The sequence below is a fragment of the Herpailurus yagouaroundi genome, unplaced genomic scaffold, assembly GCF_014898765.1.
Source record: "Herpailurus yagouaroundi ecotype Mexico unplaced genomic scaffold, PumYag 189, whole genome shotgun sequence".
Taxonomy (NCBI): Eukaryota; Metazoa; Chordata; class Mammalia; order Carnivora; family Felidae; genus Herpailurus; species Herpailurus yagouaroundi.
The window spans coordinates 10,530,614-10,554,967 of NW_024412420.1; the positions used below are offsets into that span (position 1 = coordinate 10,530,614).

Below are 24,354 nucleotides of genomic sequence, written 5' to 3' on the forward strand. Positions count from 1 at the left end.
CCCGCCCCACCTCCCAGAGCCGGAACTTCCTGGAAACTCAAGAGGGAGGCTGATTGCAAATTAAGAAACATTTATATGTTGGCGTGCCCGGGGGGCTCGGTTGGTTAAATGTCTGACTCCTGATTTTGGTTCAGGTCATGATCCCATGGTTGGTGAGATCGAGCCCCATGATGGGCTCTGTGCTGACAGCTCGGAGCCTGCTTGGGATTCTGTCTCCCTCTCCCTCTGCCCCTAACCCCGCCCACCCCCCCAATAAATAAATAAACTTAAGAAAAAAAGAAGCATTTATATGTCAGCATTTCTGGCAAACAGCATAAGAAATCTCACAAGGACCTGAATATTCAAGGCCCCGGAAATTCCTATGTAGCAAATTCTTTTCTTATGTTAATAGTCAATTTGCATTCAATTTGGTTTTTATAAAGGCATCCACAATTGTATAAACTTCAGGACCCCCAAATCTGAATCCCTTCTGATTTAGTACTATCTGTTAACATTTGAATACGCATGCCCTTCGGCCAGCCTTTCTACTTTTAGGAATATATCCTAAAAAACAAGCAACAACAACAACGACAAACTAGCAAATGCCTAAAAGTATGATTATTTGCTGCTTAGCGAAGAGTTGAGAAAAACACTTTATTTCTATAAGTAAGGGATTAGATCAGCACATCATGGGGCATCTGTATAATGGAAACCTATGCCATTAAAAAAAAAAAATGAAGACATTCTATATTTAACGATACGGAAAATGTCTAATACATTTTAGGTGAAAAAGCACATTTCAGAATAATGTGAACAGACATTTACTGATGTGTCCTCATGCTGGTTCTCTTCTAAATAGTCCATTATGCTTGATCTCTTATAATCTTCTTAACTGCTCCCGGAGGCAAGATTCATACCTACTTTCACATGGGAATGAAGCCCAAAGAAATGCCAATGAGTAACCAGGCTGGGATTCAAACCCAGGACTTCCAAGGCCTCCATACAATACAAAGTGAATTTATGGCTAAAAGTGGGCTTCCCCATGTGTGTTACATGAACATCAGTCTTGCACCATCTATAACAAGGATTATTCTTTTTTATTAATGAAGAAGAAAGAGGTTGGTTTTCTTAGGGTTCCAAATCCGGTGGGTGGCAACTTTGGATCCCTTTCTATGTGTATTGCTCTTTAAACTGCAGCCTCTCCACAGCCTCCTCTGGGGGCCCCTATGGGGTCTGGAGCAGCAAACCTGAGGCTGACGGGGCCCTAGGGATGCCACCAGCCCATTGAGAAATATCTCCACTCGGCCCCTACCTCCCAGACCTTCAGCACACACTGGTCTTTTTCTGGGATTTACTTGTGGAAACTGATTTACCTTCACTGCCTCCGATCTCATTGTCCCGTTCTCATGTTCCGGCTCACCTCTCCTAGCACCAACCACAGTGGCTTTGCCCCATAACTGCATAGCCAGTTCCCCTATTACACCAAGATGGTAAGCCTTGTGCCCCAGTGCTGGCCCTGCCCGGTCCGGCCTGGCCTTCCAGCAGGACCTAGACTGAAAAGAGGGGGCTGGCTGGTTTGGGGAGGTCCCGTGGCATTCTGGACATTCCAGGGCTGGCGGCTAAAGTCGGGGCTGGAGGCCACCATGGGCGCGAAGCATCCCACAGTCCTGACAGGGGCAGAACTGAGCCTGGAAGGAGTCAAGGGAGGCAGGGACCGTCATGACACCTGAGAAAACAGGTCTGTACTGTCTGCTTGGATTAGAAACTCTTTGGACTCTTGCTACACATTACCTGCTGGGAGGAGGCGCTCGGGACAGGGGCCAGAGGCTTGCAGGTGGATCCTGCCCTTGCTGGGGGTTGAAATTACTTAGGCCAAAGCTCTTAATCCTTTCAGAAGCCACCAGGCAGGGAGGGTGGCTGGATGCGAGGGCCCCCCGGGAACTGCAGGAATACACCCCATGCTGAGGCAGGCCACTGCTCCCCTGGGCAAGGTGCCATGCCAGCCACCAGCAAGAAGGCTTTAGAAACGAAATTGAAAGCAACAGACTGTTTTGGTTCCAAGTCATGGACTGGCCTCTGCCCTTCCCCCGCCACAGGCATTTGATCCCAGGCTGGTTGGTCCCCGGGCCCTAAGAAAAACATAAATCATCAACAAAGCTAAAAGACAAGTAACTGCCTGGGTTTACAAATTTCATTCTACACGTAAGAGACCAAGGATTCTTATTTCGCTTGTATTTAAAACAAACTCACGCATCAATAACGACAAGGAACCCAACGTAAGAAGTGGGCAAAGATTATGAATAGAGATTCACAGAAGACATTTCAAAAGAGTCCGATCTCCCTGCTAATCAGGGAAAGGTCCATTCAGACCACAGTGAGATATGCTTGGGCCCTTTCTGGAGGGGCAAGCATTTCAATGTTCATTAGGCAATACAAAGCATTTGCAAGAATGCGTGCACACGGGACTCGGGGTTTCTTCTGGTGGTCACAGCAGCAAAGCCTCTCCAGGGCTATTTCCAGAAAAGCTGGAAATGCCCACCGTTTAATAGAGCAATTGCACTGCTAGAGGCACAGTCATAAAATGGAAAAAGAATAATCCAGATCTATAGCGCCCGTGTAAATAGATCTTAGAAACCTACTGTTGAGAGAAAAAAAGAATGGCACTCTGGTGCAGCTTGTCCTGAAATTATAAAAGCCTAAGCACTGTTTATGAAAACAAAAAATAGGGAAACTGAAAGCACTGATTACCGGCTTGATACGATTCAAAGTGCTTTACACGGGATACAATATACTGTTTATGGATTCAGAGACATATTAAAAGCAAAAAACTCACTCCAACACGACATGCATTCGAACTATAGCTCTCAATGATGGACGGCTTGGAGGATGGCTACGAAAGGGACTTGAACTTGATCCATAACGTTTTATTTCTTTCATTTATAAATTTCTTTACCAGGCATAGCTCTATGTTCATCTGGAGTGGTAGGTACACAGGTGTTTCTTTTTTAGCTTGTGATCGTGGTTAATTTTTTTTTTTCTATATGAAATATTTAAGAAGGAGAATACCAGAGGTTGATAAACTCCCCAGAAGGGAGGGGCACCTATAAAACGTTCAAAAGACGGAGCAACTTCCTGGTGTGGAAGGCGTGAGATGCACCGGCCCTGTCACGTGAAGGGCCAGGGCAAGACCACCGTTAATGAAAGAGAAAGAGCCCCAGTCTGCGCCTGAAGTTCACGTGCCGTACTCACGGGCAAGCCTCAGTCCTCAGTCAACACACTCACTCTTGTGGGAGGCACAGTTGTAGCTACAAGTGCCAGCATGCCTCCTAGTTCGTGGCAGAGAAGAGGCAGATTCTCCTCTTCTCCTATCCCGCTTGGATACGACCCCAAGATTCATGCCCCTGGACGACACACTGATCCCACCATGGGGCTGTGTCCCGTCCTCCCCCTAAGTTGTACAAAGACACCAGGCTGCTGGTTGACCTGGGAGTGGCACTCGATACGGGAGTAGAGACAGCAGATGCCTGGGCAGGAGGGGACCACGTGGAGCCTGTAATAGCTGCTTCACCCTGAAATAAAGTTCTAGTTGTCATGTATCTGCGTAGATGGACGACACATTTACGACAGCGACAACATACAGCTTTGTTCAAGAAAAGGACGGTGCTGCTGTGACAAAATCCAAACAAGACCACGACTGAATGGTCGTTTTCTTAATTGATAGCACAGAATGACTGATGTGAAAAAAGGGTCTCGGCAAGAAAGAAAAAAAAAGGAATTTTTACTTAAGTCTCTTAGGAAAAAAAAAAAAAAACACCTCAGACTAAATCAGTCTTACATGTAAAACATAAAACTTAAAAAACATGGAAGAAAATCTTCAGGATCTAGGGCTAGGCAAAAAGTTTATAGGCTCGATACCACAAGCATGACCCATCAAATTGATAACTGGGCCCCATCAAAATTAAATTTTGGTTAAGAAGATGGAACGATGAGGGGGCGTCTGGGTGGCTCAAGCATCCGACTCTTGATTTTGGCTCAGGTCATGATCTCACAGTTTGTGCGATCGAGCCCCACGTTAGGCTCTCCGCTGACAGTGCGGAGCCTGCTTGGGATACTCTCTCTCTCCCTCTCTCTCTGCCCCTCTCATGCACCCTCTCATTCTCTCTCTCTCAAAATTAATAAATAAACATAAAAAAAAAGAAGATAAAAAGATGAGGGGCGCCTGGGTGGCTCAGTCGGTTGAGCGTCCAACTTCGGCTCAGGTCATGATCTCACAGTTCGTGGGTTCGAGCCCCGCATCAGGCTCTGTGTTGACAGCTTGCTCAGAACCTGGAGCCTGCTTCGGATTCTGTGTCTCCTTCTCTCTCTGCCCCTCCCCCGCTCACGCTTTGTCTCACTCTGTTTCTCAAAAATAAACAAATGTTAAAAAAAAAAAAAGATAAAAAGATGAGCTCCAGGGTGGGAGAAAATATTCACGAAACACGTATCTGACAAAGAACAAGTATCTAGAATACATAAGGCATACTGAAAACTCAATGGTTAAAAATAATCCAACTACAAAATGGGCAAAAGACACAGAGAGACATTTTGCCAAAGAGGACATACAAATGGCAAATAAAGCACATGGAAAGATATTCGACATCATTGGCCATTAGGGAAATTCATATTAGAGCTGCCATATCATGACATACCTATCAGAATGGCAAAAATAAACAATAGTGACCATAGCAAATTCTGGCGAGGATGCTGATCATTCACACACGGTTGGTGGCATCATTAAATGGTAATGGGCATCCTGGAAAACAGACAGTTTCTTTAAAACCAAACATGCAACTACCATATGAGCCAGCAATTACACATTAGGGGCAATTATCCCAGGTAAAGAATTCTACTCCCAGAGAAACAAAGGTTTATGTTCACCCAAAAATCTGTACACAAATGCTTATAGCAGCCTTATTTGAAAAAACTGGAAACAATCCAAATGTCTTTCAGTGGTGAGTGGGTAAGCCAACTGTAACATTCATATCAAGGAATGTTCTTTTTTAATGTTTTATTGCTTTCTGAAAGAGAGAGAGAGCGACCACGCGGGCGTGCAAGTGGGGGGCGGTGCAAAGAGAGAGAGGGACAGAGGATCTCAAGCGGGCTCCGGGCTGAGAGCAGAGAGCCCGATGTGGGGCTCAAACTCACGAACCTGTGCAATCACGATCTGAGCCAAAGTCAGATGCTCAACCCACTGAGCCAACCGGGCGCCCCTTAAGGACTACTCTTTAGCAATACAAAGAAAGGAACTATTGGTACACAAAGAAACCTGGATGAATCTCCAGAGAATTATGTGGAGTGAAAAAATCAGTATCAAAAGGTAGCATATGGTATGACTCTATCTACATAATACCTTGAAATTACACAATCACGTAAATTGAGAACCAATACCAGATTGCTAGAGATTAAGCAGGGGCTGGAAGTGGAAGAGAATTGGGTGTGGCTATGAAAAGATCCTTGTGCAGATGGAAATGTTCTGTATCTTGACTATATCAATGTCAGTATCCTGGCTGTGATACTGTGCTAGCTTTGCAAAAGGTTACAATTAGGGGAAACTGACTAAAGGGTATATGGGATCTGTTTGCACTATTTATTTTTTCTTTTTCTTTTTTAATGTTTATTTATTATTGAGAGACAGAGATGGAGACAGAGCATGAGCATGGGAAGGGCAGAGAGAGAGGGAGACACAGAATCCGAAGCAGGCTCCAGGCTCTGAGTTGTCAGCACAGAGCCCGACGCAGGGCTCGAACTCACGCACCGCGAGATCATGACCTGAGCTGAAGTCAGACGCTTAACCGACTGACCCACCCCGGTGCCCCCATTTGCACTATTTTTTACAATTGCATGTGAATGTATAATTATCTCAAAATAAAAAGGTTAACTTAGATTACATAATATTGGGGACCACAAGGTATAACCAGTTCAGTGGGTCCAGAAGCCACAGTGTCCCCACCACTCCCTGCTGGGACGGCCCCTTGACACATCTGAGGCCCCATTTCTCAGTTTGCCTTTCTGTTGTCACACGCAAGAGGTAAAATATAGGGCAGATGAGATCATGTCTGTTTCCCTAGGGTTATCAAGGAAAGCTAACTATTTAAGCTGTTTAATGCATAATATACACATTTTCAAGATTTTTTGTCAAGGTTAACAGGTCCCTCCTCCCAAAAGCACCCCTTGGTTTTTGAGCAAAAGAAGGCAGACACAGGAGCATATACTCTAAGATTCAAGAATAGGCCAAATTAACCTATGGAGATTAGAAATCAGAACAGTGGTAGCCTCTGGTGAGGGAAGGAGATTGACTGGAAATGAGCAGAGAGAAAGTTCTAGAGCTATGCTGTCTATACGGTAACTGCTAGTCACCTGTGGCTGTGGAACACTTAAAATGTGGCTAGTCTGAATGAAGGTGTTCTGTAAGTGTTAAGTATACATCAGACTGAGGGGCACCTGAGTGGCTCAGGTCATGACCTCACAGTTCATGGGTTTGAGCCCCGCGTCGGGCTCTGTGCTGACAGCTCAGAGCCTGGAGCCTGCTTCAGAGTCTGTGTCCCCTCTCTCTCTCTCTCTGCCGCTCCCCTGCTCGTGCTCTGTCTCTCAAAAAATAAATAAACATTAAAAAAAATGTTTAATATACAACAGATTTGAAAGACTTTCTTTTTAAAAAAAGGTAAAACATTTTATGAGAAAGTTTTAAAAGGTTGGTTACCTGCTGAAATGACATTTTGGCTATACTAAGTTACAGAAAAGACACCATTAAAATTATTAAAATTATATTTCTCGTTATCTTGTTGATATGGCTACTAGAAAATTTAAAAGTCCACATGGGGCTCATATATCGATTGAAGAGCACTGTTTTACAGTGATAGGCAAGTCCTGTATCTTGGGGGGTTGAGTATATACACACATTTGTTAAAGTGCGTCAAACTGTACAAAGTTTGTGCATTGTAATTATACCACAAAGCTGCCTGATTTTTCCGCCACCCAATATAACCTTCCCGAAGGGTCTACAGCTTACAAAGGACACAGACTACAAAGAACTCCAGAGTGGCAGGGGCGCCAGGGTGGCTCAGTCGGCTGAACGTCCAACTTCGGCTCAGGTCACAATCTCACAGCTCGGGAGTTCGAGCCCCGCGTCGGGCTCTGTGCTGACAGCTCAGAGCCTGGAGCCTGCTTCGGATTCTGTGTCTCCCTCTCTCTGCCCCTTTCCTGCTCGTGCTCTGTCTCTCAAAAAATGAATAAACGTTAAAAAAAAAATTAAAAAAGAAAAAAAAAGAACTCCAGAGTGGTGTGAGCTACAATAAAGATGTGAGCAAGAGGGACACCTGGGTGGCTCAGTCGGTTGAGCATCCGACTTTGGCTCAGGTCATGATCTCGCGGCTCATGAGTTGGAGCCCCGCGTCGGGCTCTGTGCTGACAGCTCAGAGCCTGGAGCCTGTTGCAGATTCTGTGTCTCCCTCTCTCTGACCCTCCCCCGTTCATGCTCTGTGTCTCTCTGTCTCAAAAATAAATAAACGTTAAAAAAAAAAGATGTGAGCAAGATACCCTGCATTGGTGGAAGCTTCCATTTTTAGTATCTTGACTAAAACCACTGGCACGTGCGTGTTTACACGTATATAGAAACAGGCAGGAAGTTATTATTTGACTCTAGCAAACCCAAGAAGATGTTTCTGAAAGCCTGAAATTCTCGGCTTCATGCTGTAAGTCTGTGAAGCTTACGTACTGTATGTGAGGCATTCGTACTGTAAGTCTTCCCCTGGGTCACTTGTACAGAGCGGGGGCTGATTCAGAACACTTGCTCCTTGATGGGGTCGCCGAGGTACAGACGAGGCGAGCTTACGACCTTAGATATCTAACAAAACCCTCAATGTTTTCTGTTCACTTGGAGGACCAGAGAGAGTCACAGAGTGTCAGGAGGTTAGGAGGAATTCACTAGGGTTCCCACTTCACCCACAGCCCTCTTGAATTAGGGGACTGGGCTCAAAGCCGAGCCTCCTTAGGAATCACGGAATGTCTCCAGAAATGTAGAGTGCTTCTTGTCCAAGTGGCCTATTTTACAAACAAGGTGCAAGGAGATAGAGTGGCTTGTCCAACACGATACTGAGTTGGAAGTGACAGGGCTGGGACCTGCTCTCCTGTCATCGAACTCCCAAACTGAGAAACACACACACGCCAGCAAGGTCCACAAAACAGGATTTGTGAGCTGGAGACACAACTCGTTTATTTATGTAGGGAGAGGCACCTGGCAGAATTATTGGTACCCGTCATTTATTAGGACACTCCCCTAGCAAGGCCTACTCAAGACATGAAATTACATCCTGTACTGTACTTTGGTTTGCTCAACATATGACACCTCCCCTGCCCCTCCCCCTCACACACACACACACACACACACACACACACACACACACACAGAAAGTGTGAGCATGGGCCTGTTATATACCCCGAGCAGCCCAGCTTGGTTTAGGCAGTCGCCCTACCAGAACTGTCTCCCTCATAACTCTTCAGACAGTTACTAAACTGTGGAACTGTGGGCCTTGAGATCATTATAGGAATGCACTAACCCACTGTTACCAAGCACATTACTTGTATAAGAGCTCATCAGTGCAATGGGTTGAAGATGTCTTTAGCATCAGGCTGTGAGTTAAGAGTTTTCTCTTCTTTTTTTTTTAAGTTTTTAAATTTATTTTGAGAGAAAGAGAAAGAGAGGGAGGGGGCGGGGGCAGAGGGAGAGAGGGAGAGAGAGAATCCCAAGCAGGCTTCTCACACTCAGCACAGAGCTCAACTCGGGGCTCAAACCCATGGACCTCAAGATCGTGACCTGAGCCGAAATCAAGAGTTGGAGGCTCAGCCAACTGAGCCACCCAGGTGCCCCAAGAATTTTCTTCACGTGACCTTCTTTAACTCTCAGACAACATTATTTACACATGAGAAAGATCAAGTTCAACTTCATCCCAAAGCAACCAGCTAAAATGGTTCATTTGAACCCAGATATGCCTGGCTTCAAAGTTTCTGCCTATAGAAATGTGGGGGGTGTTAGGAGAGCTTCATACCCAGGATTCAAAAGAGTTCAAGCACAGGCAAGATTTCACGTGAGTATATAGGCTTCATGCTTCGAACTACAGCCCTATCGCCGGAGGGATCAATTTCAAACTTCAGCCTCGCCAGCAAGGCTTCCTCGGTCCCGTTCCCACCAATCAGATTGTTTCTTGCTTTGATCGGCATCTTCCAAGGAACAGCACCCTTTCTGCCTTGAATCAGGGGGGTCTATGGTCTTCCCCTGTAGATCCCTTTTAGGCAAAAAGAACTCAGTGAAAACAAGTTCATCTCTATACTCTCTCTGTACCTTCCACAGTAGATAGCACCTCCCTCTACTGCATGCCAGGCCCAAAAGGGTAACCAAAGCTGATGTGTACCACTCACTGGTTACAACGTCCAAGTTCGTAGTTTATTTTCTATTGTTACATTTAGAATGGAGGATCCCCAGTGGAATGTGTAGGGAAATCATTACTAGATCACTTGTTAATCATCTTTGGGGAACTATGGGAAGAGTCTAATTTTTTCAACCATTATGGTTTCCAACCAAAACACTTCCTGACTTAATACAACTGCCTCATATAGGGATGGCATTTTATAGTTGCTGTTACTGGTCCCACCTGATAACAGCCATCCCCCTAGAGGGTAGTCCATGAAGCTCACGTACCCCTCTGCCCTACTACCAGCATCAAGTCACTGGGGCCCCGACTCTGAACATCGATCCCAATTCTGAAAGGCGTAAGTCAATGTTCTTTCCGCTTTTCTCAGCTCCGAGTGCCCCCAGATGCAACCGCCCCACAAACAGCCCCAGGCCAGCTTTAGAGGTCTGTCTGGAGGAAACCTGCTCATCTCAGGTTCATCAAGGAACCTTCCCTCCGAGGCTCCCTGAAGCCCCAGACTAGCCCATCCATTTTTCTCGGGGGAAGGGGATGTGTGGACAAGGGGAGGGAGCTGGTGGTTCAGGAGATCTGGAGAGCAATGGACTGCTTCCTCTTTCCTTCTGGGGAAAAAGGCTCTGAACAACCCCGATTTTGATGGACAGGGAGCGTCTGGCGGATCCAAGGGCTGGACTTGTGGCTGGGCAGAGACTACCATCTTGGCAACTGGCAGAAGGAAGAACCAGGTGCAAGAAAGAGGTCACTGAGCCCCCCCACCCTGCCACTTTTAAGTCAGTTGGAATTCCTACCCAGACATCATTTGAAGGTCTCAGGGACCAGACCGGTAGCATTAACGACAAACTCACCAGGCTCAGAGGTTAGGTAATGCACTCAAGGTCACGCGGTGAGTAGGTGAAGGAGCCAGGACTGTAACCCAAGGCAGTCTGGCTTCAAAGTTCTTGCTCTTTCCTGACAGGCAAAGCTGGGGATCTGATAAGTAACAGGCCTTGGTGGGTGGTGGTTGGACAGCAGAAAAGCAGGTTTTATGTGTAACTAGGAAGAGCAGAGAATAGAACTCCAGGAGCTTTCCACATATCATTACACCGGAACACTGAGTAGTGATCGCCTGACTTAGCTTTTTCCCCACTAAACTGCACATTCCTGGGAGTCCGGGGTTTTTTTGGCTTCTGTATCCACAGCACCCACCAGGTGCTTGACATGACATGACGTATGTACTCAGCAATATCTATTGAATGCTTGAGACTCCTGAGGGTTTCTTTAGGGGAAAGTGGGAGTGAACTTAGGCCAAATCATCATAGTCACCAGAAAACGAGGCGGGGAAGGGATGGGAAGGAATTAGACCAAATGCTCAGGAAACCTTCTCTCTCTGGACAAAGGGATCCCCTCCAGGTGCAGGGTCAGAATTTCTCTGAGGCCTGGTGCCCCTACCCTGAGATGGTAGGCCTGGACCAGGTAAGGGTCCTGCTTTGTTTACACATAAAAACATCAAAGGTCGGCAATGTTGCCATGTGAGCATAAGTGGCCTGATTTAGCATCATGAAACATGTACACTTTGGGGGGTAACTTTCCATAGGGTCCTCACATCCTAAGAGGGCACCCAGGAGTCCAGAGGTGGGGCTTGGAGGCTAGGGGTGTCGATGACAGAATTTGCCTAGGGAGGCACTCACAATCCCATCTACGGAGCAGCCTTGAGCCACCGGGTTTTCCCGGAAAACTAGGCATAGCCATTTAAGAGCATGGCGTGCTTTCTAGTTGTCGGAACCAGCAAGTGCGAGAGGTTTTGATCTTGAAGTTTCAGCCCAAAGAGGAATTTGCCTCTCCTTCCAATCCCCTCCGCCCCCATCCGATTTTTGTGAAGCAAACAGTTCTCTCAGAGGAGAAGTCCCACTGTTCTCTTCCCTCTGCTTCCCCGAACTTAGTTCTTGGCCCTTCTGGGAGGCAGGGCAGGCTCGGTGGCGCCCAGGCCTCCTGCTTCTGGGTGCTGAAGACAACCACCACCAGTAACATCAGTTGGAGCCCAGCTCTGCTTAAGCAGCCAACGCGCCCTCAAACTTCGATCTTACGGGAAAATGGCACGAATTCCTACACGGCTCTGGAGGCAGTGGAGCCACTAGGAGTGGGAACCTGCCAGCCCCCATCCCACCTTTGCACGGAGGACATGAGCAGACAGGCCCAGGAGGCGGGAAGGTGCAAAACCGGTGTTTGTCAGCACCGCAGGAGGAGTGGGGACGCGGCTGAGCATAGCGGTCCCAAAGGCCCCCCGCCCAAGTTTATCCCTAAAGGGGGTCCAGCTCGGAGACAGCGTTCTGAAGACAGAACCCTGCCCCTGCCCCTGCCCCTCCTTCTCAGGCTAGATCGCCAAAGGCCCACACGCCTGGCCCTCTGTGCTCACGAACCGGAAACAACCTAGAGTCCTGGACCAGAACTCAGAGTCAGTGCAGGGTCGCTGGCAGCCACCAGCCGCAGCCCGGGTCTGCGCGGGCCAGGCCAGCATTTCCTGTTGCCTAGGCGCTGAGCGCGGGCTACCTGCTCCCCAGCGGGTGCCATCCAGAGGTGCGGCAGCCCAGCCGCGGGCCTGCCAGCCGGGGTGGGCTCGGCCCCCCAGAAAAGCCCTGCAGGAACCCCCAATCTCCCTCCCTCCCGGGGGCCCGTGCCGCCCCCTTCTCCCCCAGCCCCCCCTTCCCCCCCCTCCCCCCAGGGGCCGAGTACCTGAGGGGGCGGGCGCCCTGCAGTCTCGCTTCCTGCCATGCCCGGGCGAGGACGGCCCGGGTCCCCGGCACCCCCGGGCTCCCGGCGCACAGCCTCCCGAGGCGCAGCCCCCAGGGGTAGATGGCCATGGCTTTCTGCGCCCGCGTCCCGGCCCCAGGAAACTTTTAAAGTGAGCCGAGGCGGGGCGAGCGCGGAGCGGGCGGGGAGGCGGGGAGGGTCGCCTCTGCCTATGGGGCGCGGAGGACTCGGTCCCGCCGGGGCGGGGGGCGGGGCGAGGCGTGGAGGAAGCTGCGGCGCGCGGGGCCACCTTCCCCTCGGACCCGCGGCCCTCCCCGCCCACCTCGAAGACGTGCCCGGGTTTCCCTGCGGATCCCAAGGCCCCGGCCACAGCCCGAGGCCAGGCTCCCCTGCCGACCACCGGGGGCCTAAGTTTGGGGGCTCAAGAGCTTGGTGATTTTGTAGAGGGGGAGCCCGCGGGGCGCGAGTGTGGGCCGGCGGCGAGGCCCAGACGCGTCCGTGCCCCCACCCCGCCCCAGCCCGGTTTAGAGAGCGGGTCATAGGCTGCCAGCTCCCCTCCGGGGTGCGAGCCAGAGGCGCCTCCGAGAAGCGCCCCGAGGCGTGCCAGCTGGAGCAGAGGGCTCGCGGGGGTGGGTTGCTGGGGGGGAGGGTAGGGAAGTGGCCCGGACAAAGGGTGCCGTGGGCGATCCCCCTCTCGGTCGACTCCAGGTGGAAGCCAGAAGTCAGCTTCAGAACGGACACCAGTTGGTACCCCCTTCTCCCACGGGCAGCCTCCCACCCTGGGCCTCTGCCTCGACTCCCCCCCGCCCCGGGCTCGCAGTGCACCGTGTAAGGTGGCGTCAGGGATTGAACCCTGGGCTTCTCACCGCCATCTGCCAACCCCAGCTTGGGCCCAGGGCCCCATTCCGTGCCCTGTCCGAGGCATGAATGGAAAGCAGCAGTGGACAGAGGTTCAGCCCACCGCACCTGTTCCATCTCCGGTCCTGGCTGGGAAAGGCTGCACCGGGCACCTGAGTGGCACAAGTGCCAGGTCCACACTGTCTCGACCCTTTCTCCAGAGGAGGAGGACAGCAATGGGGGAAAGGCCCTGGCAGGGTGACCTCCCCGCTCCTGCCCCAGAGGAAGCAGTGAAAATCTGGGCCAGGCAGAAAGGTTAGTGAGGGGTGGGGCCTGGCCTGAGAAGACCTTTGCCCTTATCTGGGGACTTGGCCTCCGACTGAGGTCCTGAGGAGTCTATGCTGCATCCGTCCTCATGATGGGAGTAGCCTCAGATCCTCCCGAAACCCTGGCTCCTGGGGGACAGTCTCCACACTTCAGAGTGTGTGGGGATGGGGCAGGAAGACAGGCGAGCAGAGAAATTACGACCAGTTGAGCTGGCAAGGACACACCTTTCTAATGACGCTAACTCTCCGACTCCGACAGCCTGGCCCAGGGACGGAGTGCCCCGGGGCACAGCCCAAGTCCAGGGTATCAGCCCTGCCAGTAACTGGCTGTGTGGTCCTGGTAGTTACCTTGCTAGTTTGAGGGTAGCCCTGGGGCAAGAGAAGGATGGGTTCCTCCTCGAACTTTGCTCCAGCCTCAGCTCCCCATCCGCAGGCTTTCCTGACTTCCCGGACACGAGTGCCATGGAATAACAGTCACCGATTTCAGGATACCTTCCTCAAGCCGTACTCTTAAGAGACATTATCTCCCTTCACAATCTCCCCGCAAGGAACAGGCATGCCTTGGAATATGTCTCTGGTGTTATGGATGAAGAAACTGAAAGACGCCTGGCTGGCTCAGTTACTAACGCACGTGACTCTTGATCTTGGGGTTGTAAGTTCGAGCCCCACACTGGGAGCAGAGATTGCTTACAAATAAAATCTTTACAAAAATAGAAGAAAGAAAAAGAAACCGAGCCCCAGGGAGGTTCCGCTACTTGCCCAAGGTCAAGGTGAGCACAGTGAGTGCAGGCCAGGGCTCAGCCTGTACTCACTTGGTGGCTTTGGACAAGTCACAGGGCCTCTCCGGGCCTCAAGTCGTTATGTTTAAAATTGAGATAATAGGGGCACCTGGGTGGCTCAGTCAGTTAAACGTCTGACTCTTGATTTCGGCTCAGGTCATGATCCCAGGGTGGTGAGGTTGAGCTCTGCGTTGAGCCCCAAGTTGGGCTCCCAGTTGAGTCCCGCATCCGGCTCTGGCTCCACGCTGACAGTGCACAGCCTGCTTGGGATTCTCTCTCTCTCCCTCTCTCTCTGGCCCTCCCCTGCTTGCACTCTTGTGCATGCGCTCTCTTTCAACATAAATAATATAATAAAATGGGGACGGGGCACTTGAGTGGCTTAGTCGGTTAAGCGTCCGACTTCAGCTCAGTGATTCGTGAGTGATTCATGATCTCATGATCTCATGATTCATGAGTTCAAGCCCCATATCGGGCTCTGCACCGTCAGCACGGAGTCTGCCTGGGATTCTCTCTCTGCCTATCTCTGCCCACCCCCAACCCCCACTTGTTCTCTCTCTCTCTCTCTTTCTCTCAAAACTTAAAAAAAACCTGGAGATAACACCAGCCTCCTGCAGAGGGTTGGGGTAGGGATTGGGTGTGGTGGCACAGACCTAGCACTTGACCCTTTTTCAGTGATTGTTACTTTCTCTCTCTATCCTCTCCTGCCTCCTGTTGTCTACACTCTGAGACTTTCCTCTGTGTTCAGTGTTGCAAACCTTTTTTTAGCAGGAGAAATTGTTTTTCATCTCTGCAAAGCCTTGAAAGATGTGGTAGGCACTGGTTCTATAAAAGGGGAGAATGGTTGGGAGGAAAGAAAATGCTAGTGCCTAATGAGGGAGCCCCTGAGTCTGTTGACCAGAATTCTTGGGTCTCTTTGAGGGAGTGGTGAGCAGGGCATATTGCCATCCAGTCCCTGCAACCAACTCAGTTCCTCACGGCTTCCCAAGGGGCTTTCTGCCCGAGCCCAGCATGCCTGCTGAGTGCTGCACCTGACTTGGATGGTTTATGGTGCCTTGGTTTTGCTCAGGCCCCTGGCGACCCTGAGAAAGCCCTTAGTCCGTCCCCTTTGCCAAAATCCTTCCCTTTGTGCTTCAAAACTGGGCTCAAAATGTAAACGTCACTGGGGCGCCCGGGTGGCTCAGACGGCTGAGCGTCCGACTCTTGATTTCGGCTCAGGTCATGATCTTGCGGTTCGTGAGTTCAAGCCCCACGTGGGGGCTCGGTGCTGACAGCTCGGAGCCTGGAGCCTGCTTCGGATTCTGTGTCTCCTTCTCTCTCTGCCCCTCTGTCTTGGTCTCTGTCTCTCTCCCAAAAAATAAACATAAAAAAATAAAGTTGCACAGGCAACCAGTCTGTGTTTGAAAATAACAACAACTGTATTAGGAGGATTTGGGGAGGAGACACGGCAGTGAGTACAAATCCTCCCCTGTCAAACAGACGATCAAGAAATGGCTGTATAAGTATAATATTTCGAGGCAAATAACAGAAGATAAAACGCACGTAGTTAAAATACTTCAGATCTGAGAAGACATTTCTTTTATTTATTAAAAAATTTTTTTTCACGTTTATTTTTGAGAGACAGAGAGACAGTGTGAGCTGGGGAGGGGCAGAGAGAGAGGGAGACACAAAATCTGAAGCAGACTCCAGGCTCCGAGCTGTCAGCACAGAGCCCGACGCGGGGCTTGAACTCACAGCCCGCGAGATCATGACCTGAGCCGAAGCTGGCCGCTTAACTGGCTGAGCCACCCAGACGCCCCTGAACAGACATGTGTCCAAAGAAGGCATACAATGGCCAATAAGCACATGAAAACGATACTCGGTACAAAAATACAGGCATAAAGGTGGTCAACATCAGTAGTCATTGGGGAAACGCGAATCAAAACCACAAGCTACCACCTCACACCCGTGAGGGTGGCTATGACAAAAAGTAAATAAAATAAAACAGAAAACGCTAAGTGTTGGTGAGGAGGCGGAGAAATTGGAAGCCACGTGTGCTGCGGTGGGAATGTAAAATGGAATGGAAGCCATTCTGTTCCAAAATGGAAGCCATTGTGGAAAACAGCATGGCAGCTCCTCGAAGAGTTAAAAGCAATCACCCCATGATCTAGTGACGCCACTTCCGGGTTTGTGCCCAAAAGAAGTGCAGGTAGGAACCTGGACAGACATTTGTACACACAGGTTCATAGCAACATTCTTCACAATCGTCAAAAGGCAGAAACAACCCAAACGCCCATTGGCGGGTGGTTGAGTGGATAAACAACGTTGTGGTACGTCCATACAACGGAATGTTATTCAGGCCTCTAAAGGAGGGAAACTCTCACCCATGCTGCCTTGAGGACATTGTGCTGAGTAAAAGAAGCCAAACGCAGAAGAACAGACACTGACCTGAGGTACCTAAGGTGGTCAAAGTCCTCAGGAATTAGAACGGTAGTTGCCGGGGGCAGGGGATTGGGGGAGTGAGGAATTAGCGTTCAATGGGTACAGAGTTTTAGTTCGGGAAGATGGAAAAGTTCTGGAGATGGATGGTGGGGACGGTTGCACGACAGCATGGTTGTACCTAATGCCACTGGACCGTCCACTTCAAAATGGTAAACTGGTGTATTTTATTTATGTCGATTTTGCTACTAATAAAACAAAGTTCTCTTTGGAGCATGGGACTAGAAGGAGGGGTGGGACAGAGAACCGATGCTTATTTGCTCAAAAGCCTTTTTCTCATTTTATGTTCCTCAAACATCTTTCTAGGTTTTATTTTCAAGTAGTCTCTACACCCAACGTGGGGCTCGAACTTACAACCCCGAGATCAACATGCTCTACCAACTGAGCCAGCCAGGCGCCTCCTACATGTTTTATCTTTAATATATATATATATATTTTTTACTAGCAGGCCAAGGAAGGCTTCTTGATGAGTGCCATTGATCATGTCCAGGGACTAGCATGTCTGGTGAGGTTTTTCACTGGACGGCAGTGAGTGCAAAGGGGTTGCTCCGGCTCGTCGTCAGCGTCAGAGTCAGATCTGGGAAGAAATCCAGCTCTACTGCCTTTCTTCTCAATGACCTTGGACAAAATTTCTTTCCTCTGGGGGTAATTTTTCATCGCTCTCTGTTGTAAGCGCCTGCTTCCAAGGAGTATATGAAAGACGTCCCCTTTAAAGAATCTTCTTCGCAGCATGTCTGGTGAGGAAGGCAGTGCTCATGAAGGAGAGGTGGGAAGTCGAGAGGCTGGCGACGCCGGTGGAGATAAAGGGAGACGAGGGTGAGGAAGAGCGCTCATGAAAGACGAGGCGACGGTCCCCTGGGACACCATAATGCTGACACTCTGCCCATCAGACCTGGTAGCCAGCACCGAAGATAAACGAACAAGGCTGATAACAATGGTTCTAGGAGTGGCTGTGTCTGACATTCAAACTGAAAATGAAATTTGGGAACTTGTTCCAAACTGCTCTGAAGAGTAAACTTATTTTGGTCACAACTAATAGTTGATAGCGGACACAGGCAGAGATGACCTTAAAACATCCCCTGTTTTCTTGCCCACAGCTCAAAATTGGAAAAACCAAACAAGCCGCGATCCTCGCAGCCGCCAAAGGTTGTGAAAGCCTTGCTTTCGTAAAGAGTTTAGGGCGAAAATCTTTTTTGGGTGATGTAATTGTTAACTTTTCCTGGGTCAAAGTCAGGAGGAAGGTCAGCTGGGAAGTCTTGGGTAAAGACCCAGTGTTATCAGATCAAATCAAAGTTATCTTCCTTTACTCACTCATTGGCTCTGCAGACATTCATTGAGTCCTTTTTTGGTCCCAGGCACAGCCTTGGGTCCTCAGGCTGGACATATGAATGAGGCAGGACATCTGCCTTCAGAGAACTCACTGTCTAGCAAAGAACACTCACCCTGAGACAGACGCTGGCATGCGATGTGGCCAGTGCTGTGGGAGAGGGGGCACAGGGGACAGGCACCTACCCTGGGCATGTCGCAGAAGGTCTCCTAAGATATCCGAGCTGAGTCCTTGAAAAACGAGTGTGTGCTTGTTTCCTATTAGTGCTAGAATTAATTACACAAATGTAGTGGCTTCAGAACAACAGAACCATATTCTCTTACATTTCTGGAGGCCAGAAGTCTGAGGTGAGTCTTATGGGACTAAAATCAAGGTAATTGGGGGGCTGGTTCCATGATAGGGAAAGATAGGATTCAGGAGGCAGAGAGGGAAAGGGGAAAGATTAGGACCTGAGGTCCCTGTGTTGAGGGAGCCTAGGGACAAGCTGAAGGCAAAGTACAGGCTAACCTCAGTAATAAATGGCATTTTCCTAACACAGCTAGCCCCTCAAGGTCCTGGAAACCTTGCTTCCAAAATTCCTTAGAGACTTGAGCTGGCCCTGAGCCCCTCCCAATCTGAGGGTATATAATCAGTTACCTGTCACAACCCCAGTGCAACACAGGCCCCGTCCCTGTGCTTTAATAAAATCACCTTTTTGCGCCAAGACCTTTCCTAGAATTCTTTCTTGGCTATCGGCTCCAAACCCCACCATCACCCCGAAACCCCATCACCTGGGCTGGGGAAAAACACATATTTTGGAACAATGCCCGGAGTGTCTGACCACAGCAAACCCCCCTCGGGCATAAGGTTCCTCTTAAGGATGTAACACTTGGGGCGCTTGGGTGTAACACTTGGGCGCTCAGTTGGTTAAGCATCTGACTTCAGCTCAGGTCATGATCTCGCAGTTTGTGAGTTCGAGCCCCACGACAGGCTCTGTGCTGACAGCTCGGAGCCTGGAGCCTGCTTTGGATTCTGTGTCTCCCTCTCCCCCTCACATTCTGTCTCTTTCTCTCAAAAATAAATAAACATTAAAAAAAAAAAAAAGAATGTAACAGACACCACCTACTCCCCTCAGATTTTCCTCGGGAATTTGAAAGAAGACCTAACGATATGATAGTAGACTGACCATAAAACACATGACCCACAAGAAATGATATGGCCATAGATCACCCCTCGTACAATGGAATCGAGCCAATCAGGAATGGACAACCCAGCACCCAGAGCTATCAAGCCAGTAAGGGCAGAACCCGAGAAGGAATGAGGGGGAAGGGAAGGGAGGGTGATGATCAGAACCTTACAAAGCAAAGGCTCGTGCCTGGAGACGGGGGCATTCACTTCTGCAGGTCCCCTCTCTGTAAAGAGAGCTTTCATACTATTCTTCCTTTCTAATCTTCTACTCTAAGATTATAGAGTATAATGCTGGTCATTTTGTGTCTGCCTTTTCATTCTTCGAAGAGGCGAGAGAAGGAATTCTGGGTGTTGAGGTAAAAAAGTCTTGCAACGGTTCTTGCTAGAGGCTCCAGGGGAGAATTGTTCCTTGTGTCTTCCAGCTTCTGGTGGCTCCAGGCCGTCCTTGCTTGTGGCCGTGTCACTCTCATCTCTGCCCCCTCCTCCTGTATGTCCAATCCCTCTCTGCCTCTCTTATAAGGACCCTTGTGATTACATTGAGGTCCCACCCGGATGATTCCAGATAATCTCTCCATCTGAAGGTCCTTAACTTGATCACATTTGAAAAGTCCCTCTTGCCATGGAAAGTAACATATTCCCAGGTTCTGGGGATTAGGATGTGGACATCACCGCGGACCATCATGCAGCCACCACAGGCAGGTTGGGAGGAGAAACTGTGGACAGCCAATGGGATGTTCTAGGGGGAATACATATGAAAGGAATAGGGAGGAAATGTATGTGAAGACAGAGAGCATGTGCGCTTTGGAAGTTGCTAGTGGTTTTGTTAGGGGAGCAAAGAGTGCTTTTTTGGGAGGAGTGAGAGATAAGGTAAAGTCTTATGGGAGAGACAGTCGGGGCATATATTACAATGATTGTGGATTTTATTCCCAGGGAGCCTGTAGCTAGAGTGTGGCATGTGATAGGTATTCAATATACTTCTGCTGATTTGGGTCAAATGAATGACTCAGACAAATAATATTCATAGAATGCCTCCTGTACATTTGTTGGAGGTGGAAATATACAAAGGATCTCCAGGGATACCTGGCTGGTGCAGCCAGTAGAGCATGTGATGCTTGATCTCAAGGCTGGTTGGGAGCTCAAGCCCCACATTGGGCTTACTTCAAAAAAATAAAATAGGGGCGCCTGGGTGGCTCGGTCGGTTAAGCGTCCGACTTCGGCTCAGGTCACGATCTCACGGTCCGTGAGTTCGAGCCCCACGTCGGGCTCTGGGCTGACGGCTCAGAGCCTGGAGCCTGTTTCCGATTCTGTGCCTCCCTCTCTCTCTGCCCCTCCCCCGTTCATGCTCGGTCTCTCTGTCTCAAAAATAAATAAACGTTAAAAAAAATTTTTTTTAATTTAAAAAAAAATCAAATCAAATAAAAAGGATCCCCTTTGGTGGGATTCAAACCCTATGATCAAGAAGTGAGGCCTTTCAGGCCTTCGTCGTTGTGTCAGGATGCTTCCAGAGCTGGTACAATGACCCGAGCTAACCCTTCTTGCCACTTTGCTATTTTCGGTGTGCAGGTAGGGTCTTCCCTTACGGTTTCAAGATGGCAGTTCCAGGCATCACACAAGAAAGAACCAGCAAATAGGCATGGCAGCCTTTGATGAGCAAGGAAGGCCTCTCCCTAGGGCCACCCACCACGCTCCCCTGGGGTTCCATTGCCGTCATCGTTATTCCTATGAACAACGCCAGTGCAAAGCAAGCCACAGTACTGTGGGCACGGGGTAGCCATTGAACATCTGCAGAAACGGCTCACTTTTGGTAATCAGGGGAGTGTTTCTGGAGGAGGTGGCATCTAGATTGGGCCTTGAAGGATGAAAGGATGGTGACCCTTCCAGGAAAGGGCATTCCAAGCAGAATGGCGTGGCACAGAGGAGAAGGTGGGAACACATGAGATATTTCAGCAGATTTACAGGAATCATTTTTAAAACATTTTTTTAATGTTTATTTTTTTTTTAACGTTTATTTTTGAGACAGAGAGAGACAGAGCATGAACGGGGGAGGGGCAGAGAGAGAGAGAGACAGAATTGGAAGCAGGCTCCAGGCTCTGAGCCATCAGCCCAGAGCCCGACGTGGGGCTCGAACTCACGGACCGTGAGATCATGACCTGAGCGGAGTTCGGACGCTTAACCGACTGAGCCACCCAGGCGCCCCAGTTTCTACATTAATATATTACAAAAGTAATCCCTGCGCCTTGTGGCAAATACTCAACCCACATTAAAAGGATAGATATTCTTTCAAACCTTTCCTAGGCTCATACAAACATGTAGACATATACATAAGTGTTTCTCCAATGCCCTCCCTTTATATATATATTTTTTCCGAAAAATGAGACCATGTTGGACATTTGATGAAATGTGAATTAAGTCCATGGATTATATAGTAGTATTGATCTGTGTTAATTCGTTGACTTTTATAATTGTCCTGTAGTTATATAAGAGATTTCCTCATATTTGGGAGACAACACACTGATGTGTTTACAAATAAAGAGGCATCATGTCTGCAGCATACTTCTATTTTGCAATTTTATTTTATTTTATTTTTTTATTTTTTGAGAGAGAGTACAAGTCGGGGGAGAGGAGGCAGAGGGAGAGAGAGAATCTAAAGCAGGTTCCACACCAAGCACGGAGCCCGATGTGGGGCTTGATCTCGTGAACCACGAGATCATGACTTGAGCTGAAATCGAGAGTCAGATGCTTAACCAACGGAGCCACCCAGGCGCCCCTCCAGCATACTCTTAAATAGAGTAGAAATATACATATGTTTCTGTAGCAAAATGTTGACAGTTGGCAAATCTGGGTAGAAAGTATCCAAGAATTCTTTCTTCTATCCTTGCAACTTTTCTGGAAGTCTGAAATAATGTCAAAGTCAATTTTTTTTTTTTTTTTTTGAGGGGAGAGAAAGAGGCAGAGGGAGAAGGAGAGAGGGAATCTCAAGCAGGCTCCAAGCCTAGAGCAAAGCCTGACACGGGCTCGATCTCATGACCCTGAGATCATGACCTGACCGCGAGATCGTGACCTGAGCTGAAGTCGGACGCTTAACCGACTGAGCCCCCCAGGCGCCCCATGATGGCTTTGACTTTAAATGTGATCTCAGTTATATATTAAGGACCTATATGCATTTGTATTTGTTTCCAGATTCTCTATGCTGTTCCACTGGTACCTGCCCATGACCATGTTATACTCTTTTGAGCTTTACTACGAGGTCTACCGTCTGGTTGGCAGGATCCTTGTGGCTATTTTTTTTTGTTTTTGTTTTTTTTTATTCCACGAAGTGTGCTTGGCAATTCTTGTACATCCATCCCTCCAGATGAATTTGATCTACAGTGAACATGGCGTACCTCTCTATTTGCAGAAGTGTTTAAAGCAAGTCTATGTAAAGAAATAAACCATAGAGAGAGATCACTTGCATTAAAAAGTACTTTGGGGGCTCCCATCCTCAAGGGCTATTTGAGTCTCTTTTTTTCAAAGAAGAAACTTGTGGGGACAAGCTGCTGTCAAAGTGCTCGCTCTTCCGCCCTGCTTTGCCTGTTTGAACCTGACCCATTCTTCCGAGCCACCTCCTCTGTGGTGCCTTTTCTGCTGTCTTCCCTTCCTCCAGGCTCCTGTCCCCCTCTGTGCTGGGCATGACCCACCTTCCTCCGAATACATTCACTTACTTGCTGTGACTGTCCTTCGATGGCTAAGTAGCTGACTTGTCTGAGCTTCAATTACTGTCTTTGGAAAGCTGAAAGAGTATCTGCCGTTGTGACTTAAAAGAAATAATGTATGAAAATCATGGTCATAGTCACACAGAATGCCCTCAAATACTTTAGTCTGATGTTATCACGCTCTAACACGTACCCGCACAGCTCTGCACCTCTCCACAGATTTTATCCGTATGTATTAGGGCCCTTATCCTTTCTACCTTCTAGAATAATTATTTGCGTAGACTGTAGGCTCCTTGGGGATAGGGATGATAGGGTGGAGTGAAAAGAAACAGGATTTGGGATCAAAAGATTCGGGTCTGCCCCTAAGTGACTGAGGACCAGTTGCTTCTCCCCGAGTTTCTTCCTTAAGAAGAGAGAGAAAACAACAAAACGTGCCCTATCATCTCTTCGTGTACTTGATCAGAATGAGATAATGGATGCTCAACGGCTTTAGAGATTGCCAAGTGCTAATGTATTCTTATCCAATTGCGCTGCCTGGCTCCCAGAAGCCCAGCACGGCGCCTTGTTGGGGGTAGGAGGCGTGTGCGCAAGGATTTGCACACGGACTTCACCTGGTCGTCACAGTTGCCCTCTGAGATAAGCTTTAGTATCCCCACTTCCAAGATGAGCAAACAGAGGTGTGAAGCGGATGAAATGCTTCACTCGTTCATTCATTCATTCAGCCACCTTTGAATGAGCAACTGTGGTGCATCTGACACCCAGACACTGGGGATACAAAGACCATATCCCTCGCTCACAGTCCAGAGTGGAGGACAGACACCTAAAGATAACACAAGGCAGATTATGAATTAAGGCAAATATTTATCAGGTACTCACTGAGTGCCAGTCGCTGTGGCAAGCTCTTGGTGTGTTTGGCTCATTCAGTCCTCCCCGCCGCTACCAGTCGGTATCATTATTATGCACATTTCTCATCTATCCATAAATAAGGCACGGCGATCGCTTAAGGTTTCATGAACAGCAACGGGCAGAGCCAGAGGCCCCACTGTAGCCAAACTCTGCCACTCCTGATAATAAGGCAGCACACAGGACATTGCCAGAGTCCCAAGGAGGGACCCCTAACTCAGTCTGCGGTTCATGGTGGACAGGGAGGTTTCCCGGAGGTCTAGAAATTAGCCAGGCAGAGGTGCGTTGGGAAGCAAGGCCATCCCAGGAGAGGGAAAGGTGTGGAGGCAGCCTAATGGCAGTCTACACAGCACCCCGGGCAGGAAGGGACTGGGGTTTGCGAGGAGACTGCAGAAGCGGGCAAGGACCGGTCTAGAAAAGAGAGGGTCCATATCCTAGAGGTAGCCAAGGTTGGAAGGGTTTTGGGCAGAGGAAAGACTTGGCTAGATTTTTAGCAAGATCTGGGCAGCTGGGTAGCGGTGGAGGGGAGAGAGACTCAAGAGAAATCCAGGCACGAGCTAACGGCGGCCTAGACAAGGGCTGGGGCAGGGAAGAGGAGAGAAGAGAGATTCCGAGGCTCGAATTTTCCGAGTGTTAATGATTTGGGGATTAAGTTAAAGAGGGCAGGGAGCAATTTTG

General features: G+C 49.0%; 1 protein-coding gene, 1 long non-coding RNA gene and 1 other non-coding gene across 3 annotated transcripts in view; 1 reads left to right on the forward strand and 2 right to left on the reverse strand.

The window, feature by feature from the left end:
- ACSF2 (acyl-CoA synthetase family member 2) overlaps nt 1-9,234 on the reverse strand; it is a 31,696-nt gene extending 22,462 nt beyond the window's left edge. Inside the window, exon 1 of the mRNA XM_040497886.1 lies at nt 9,133-9,234. Coding sequence (XP_040353820.1) covers nt 9,133-9,234 — 102 coding nt within the window. The remainder of the gene's footprint in view (nt 1-9,132) is intronic.
- Nucleotides 5,139-5,224, reverse strand: TRNAQ-UUG (transfer RNA glutamine (anticodon UUG)). Its single transcript has one exon. It is a non-coding gene; the product is annotated as a tRNA-Gln (tRNA).
- Nucleotides 9,235-11,348: 2,114 nt separating the features above from the next.
- Nucleotides 11,349-13,984, forward strand: LOC121044790 (uncharacterized). The gene is made up of 3 exons (XR_005797483.1): nt 11,349-12,321; nt 12,879-13,322; nt 13,767-13,984. It is a non-coding gene; the product is annotated as an uncharacterized LOC121044790 (long non-coding RNA).
- The last annotated feature ends 10,370 nt before the right edge of the window (nt 13,985-24,354 follow it).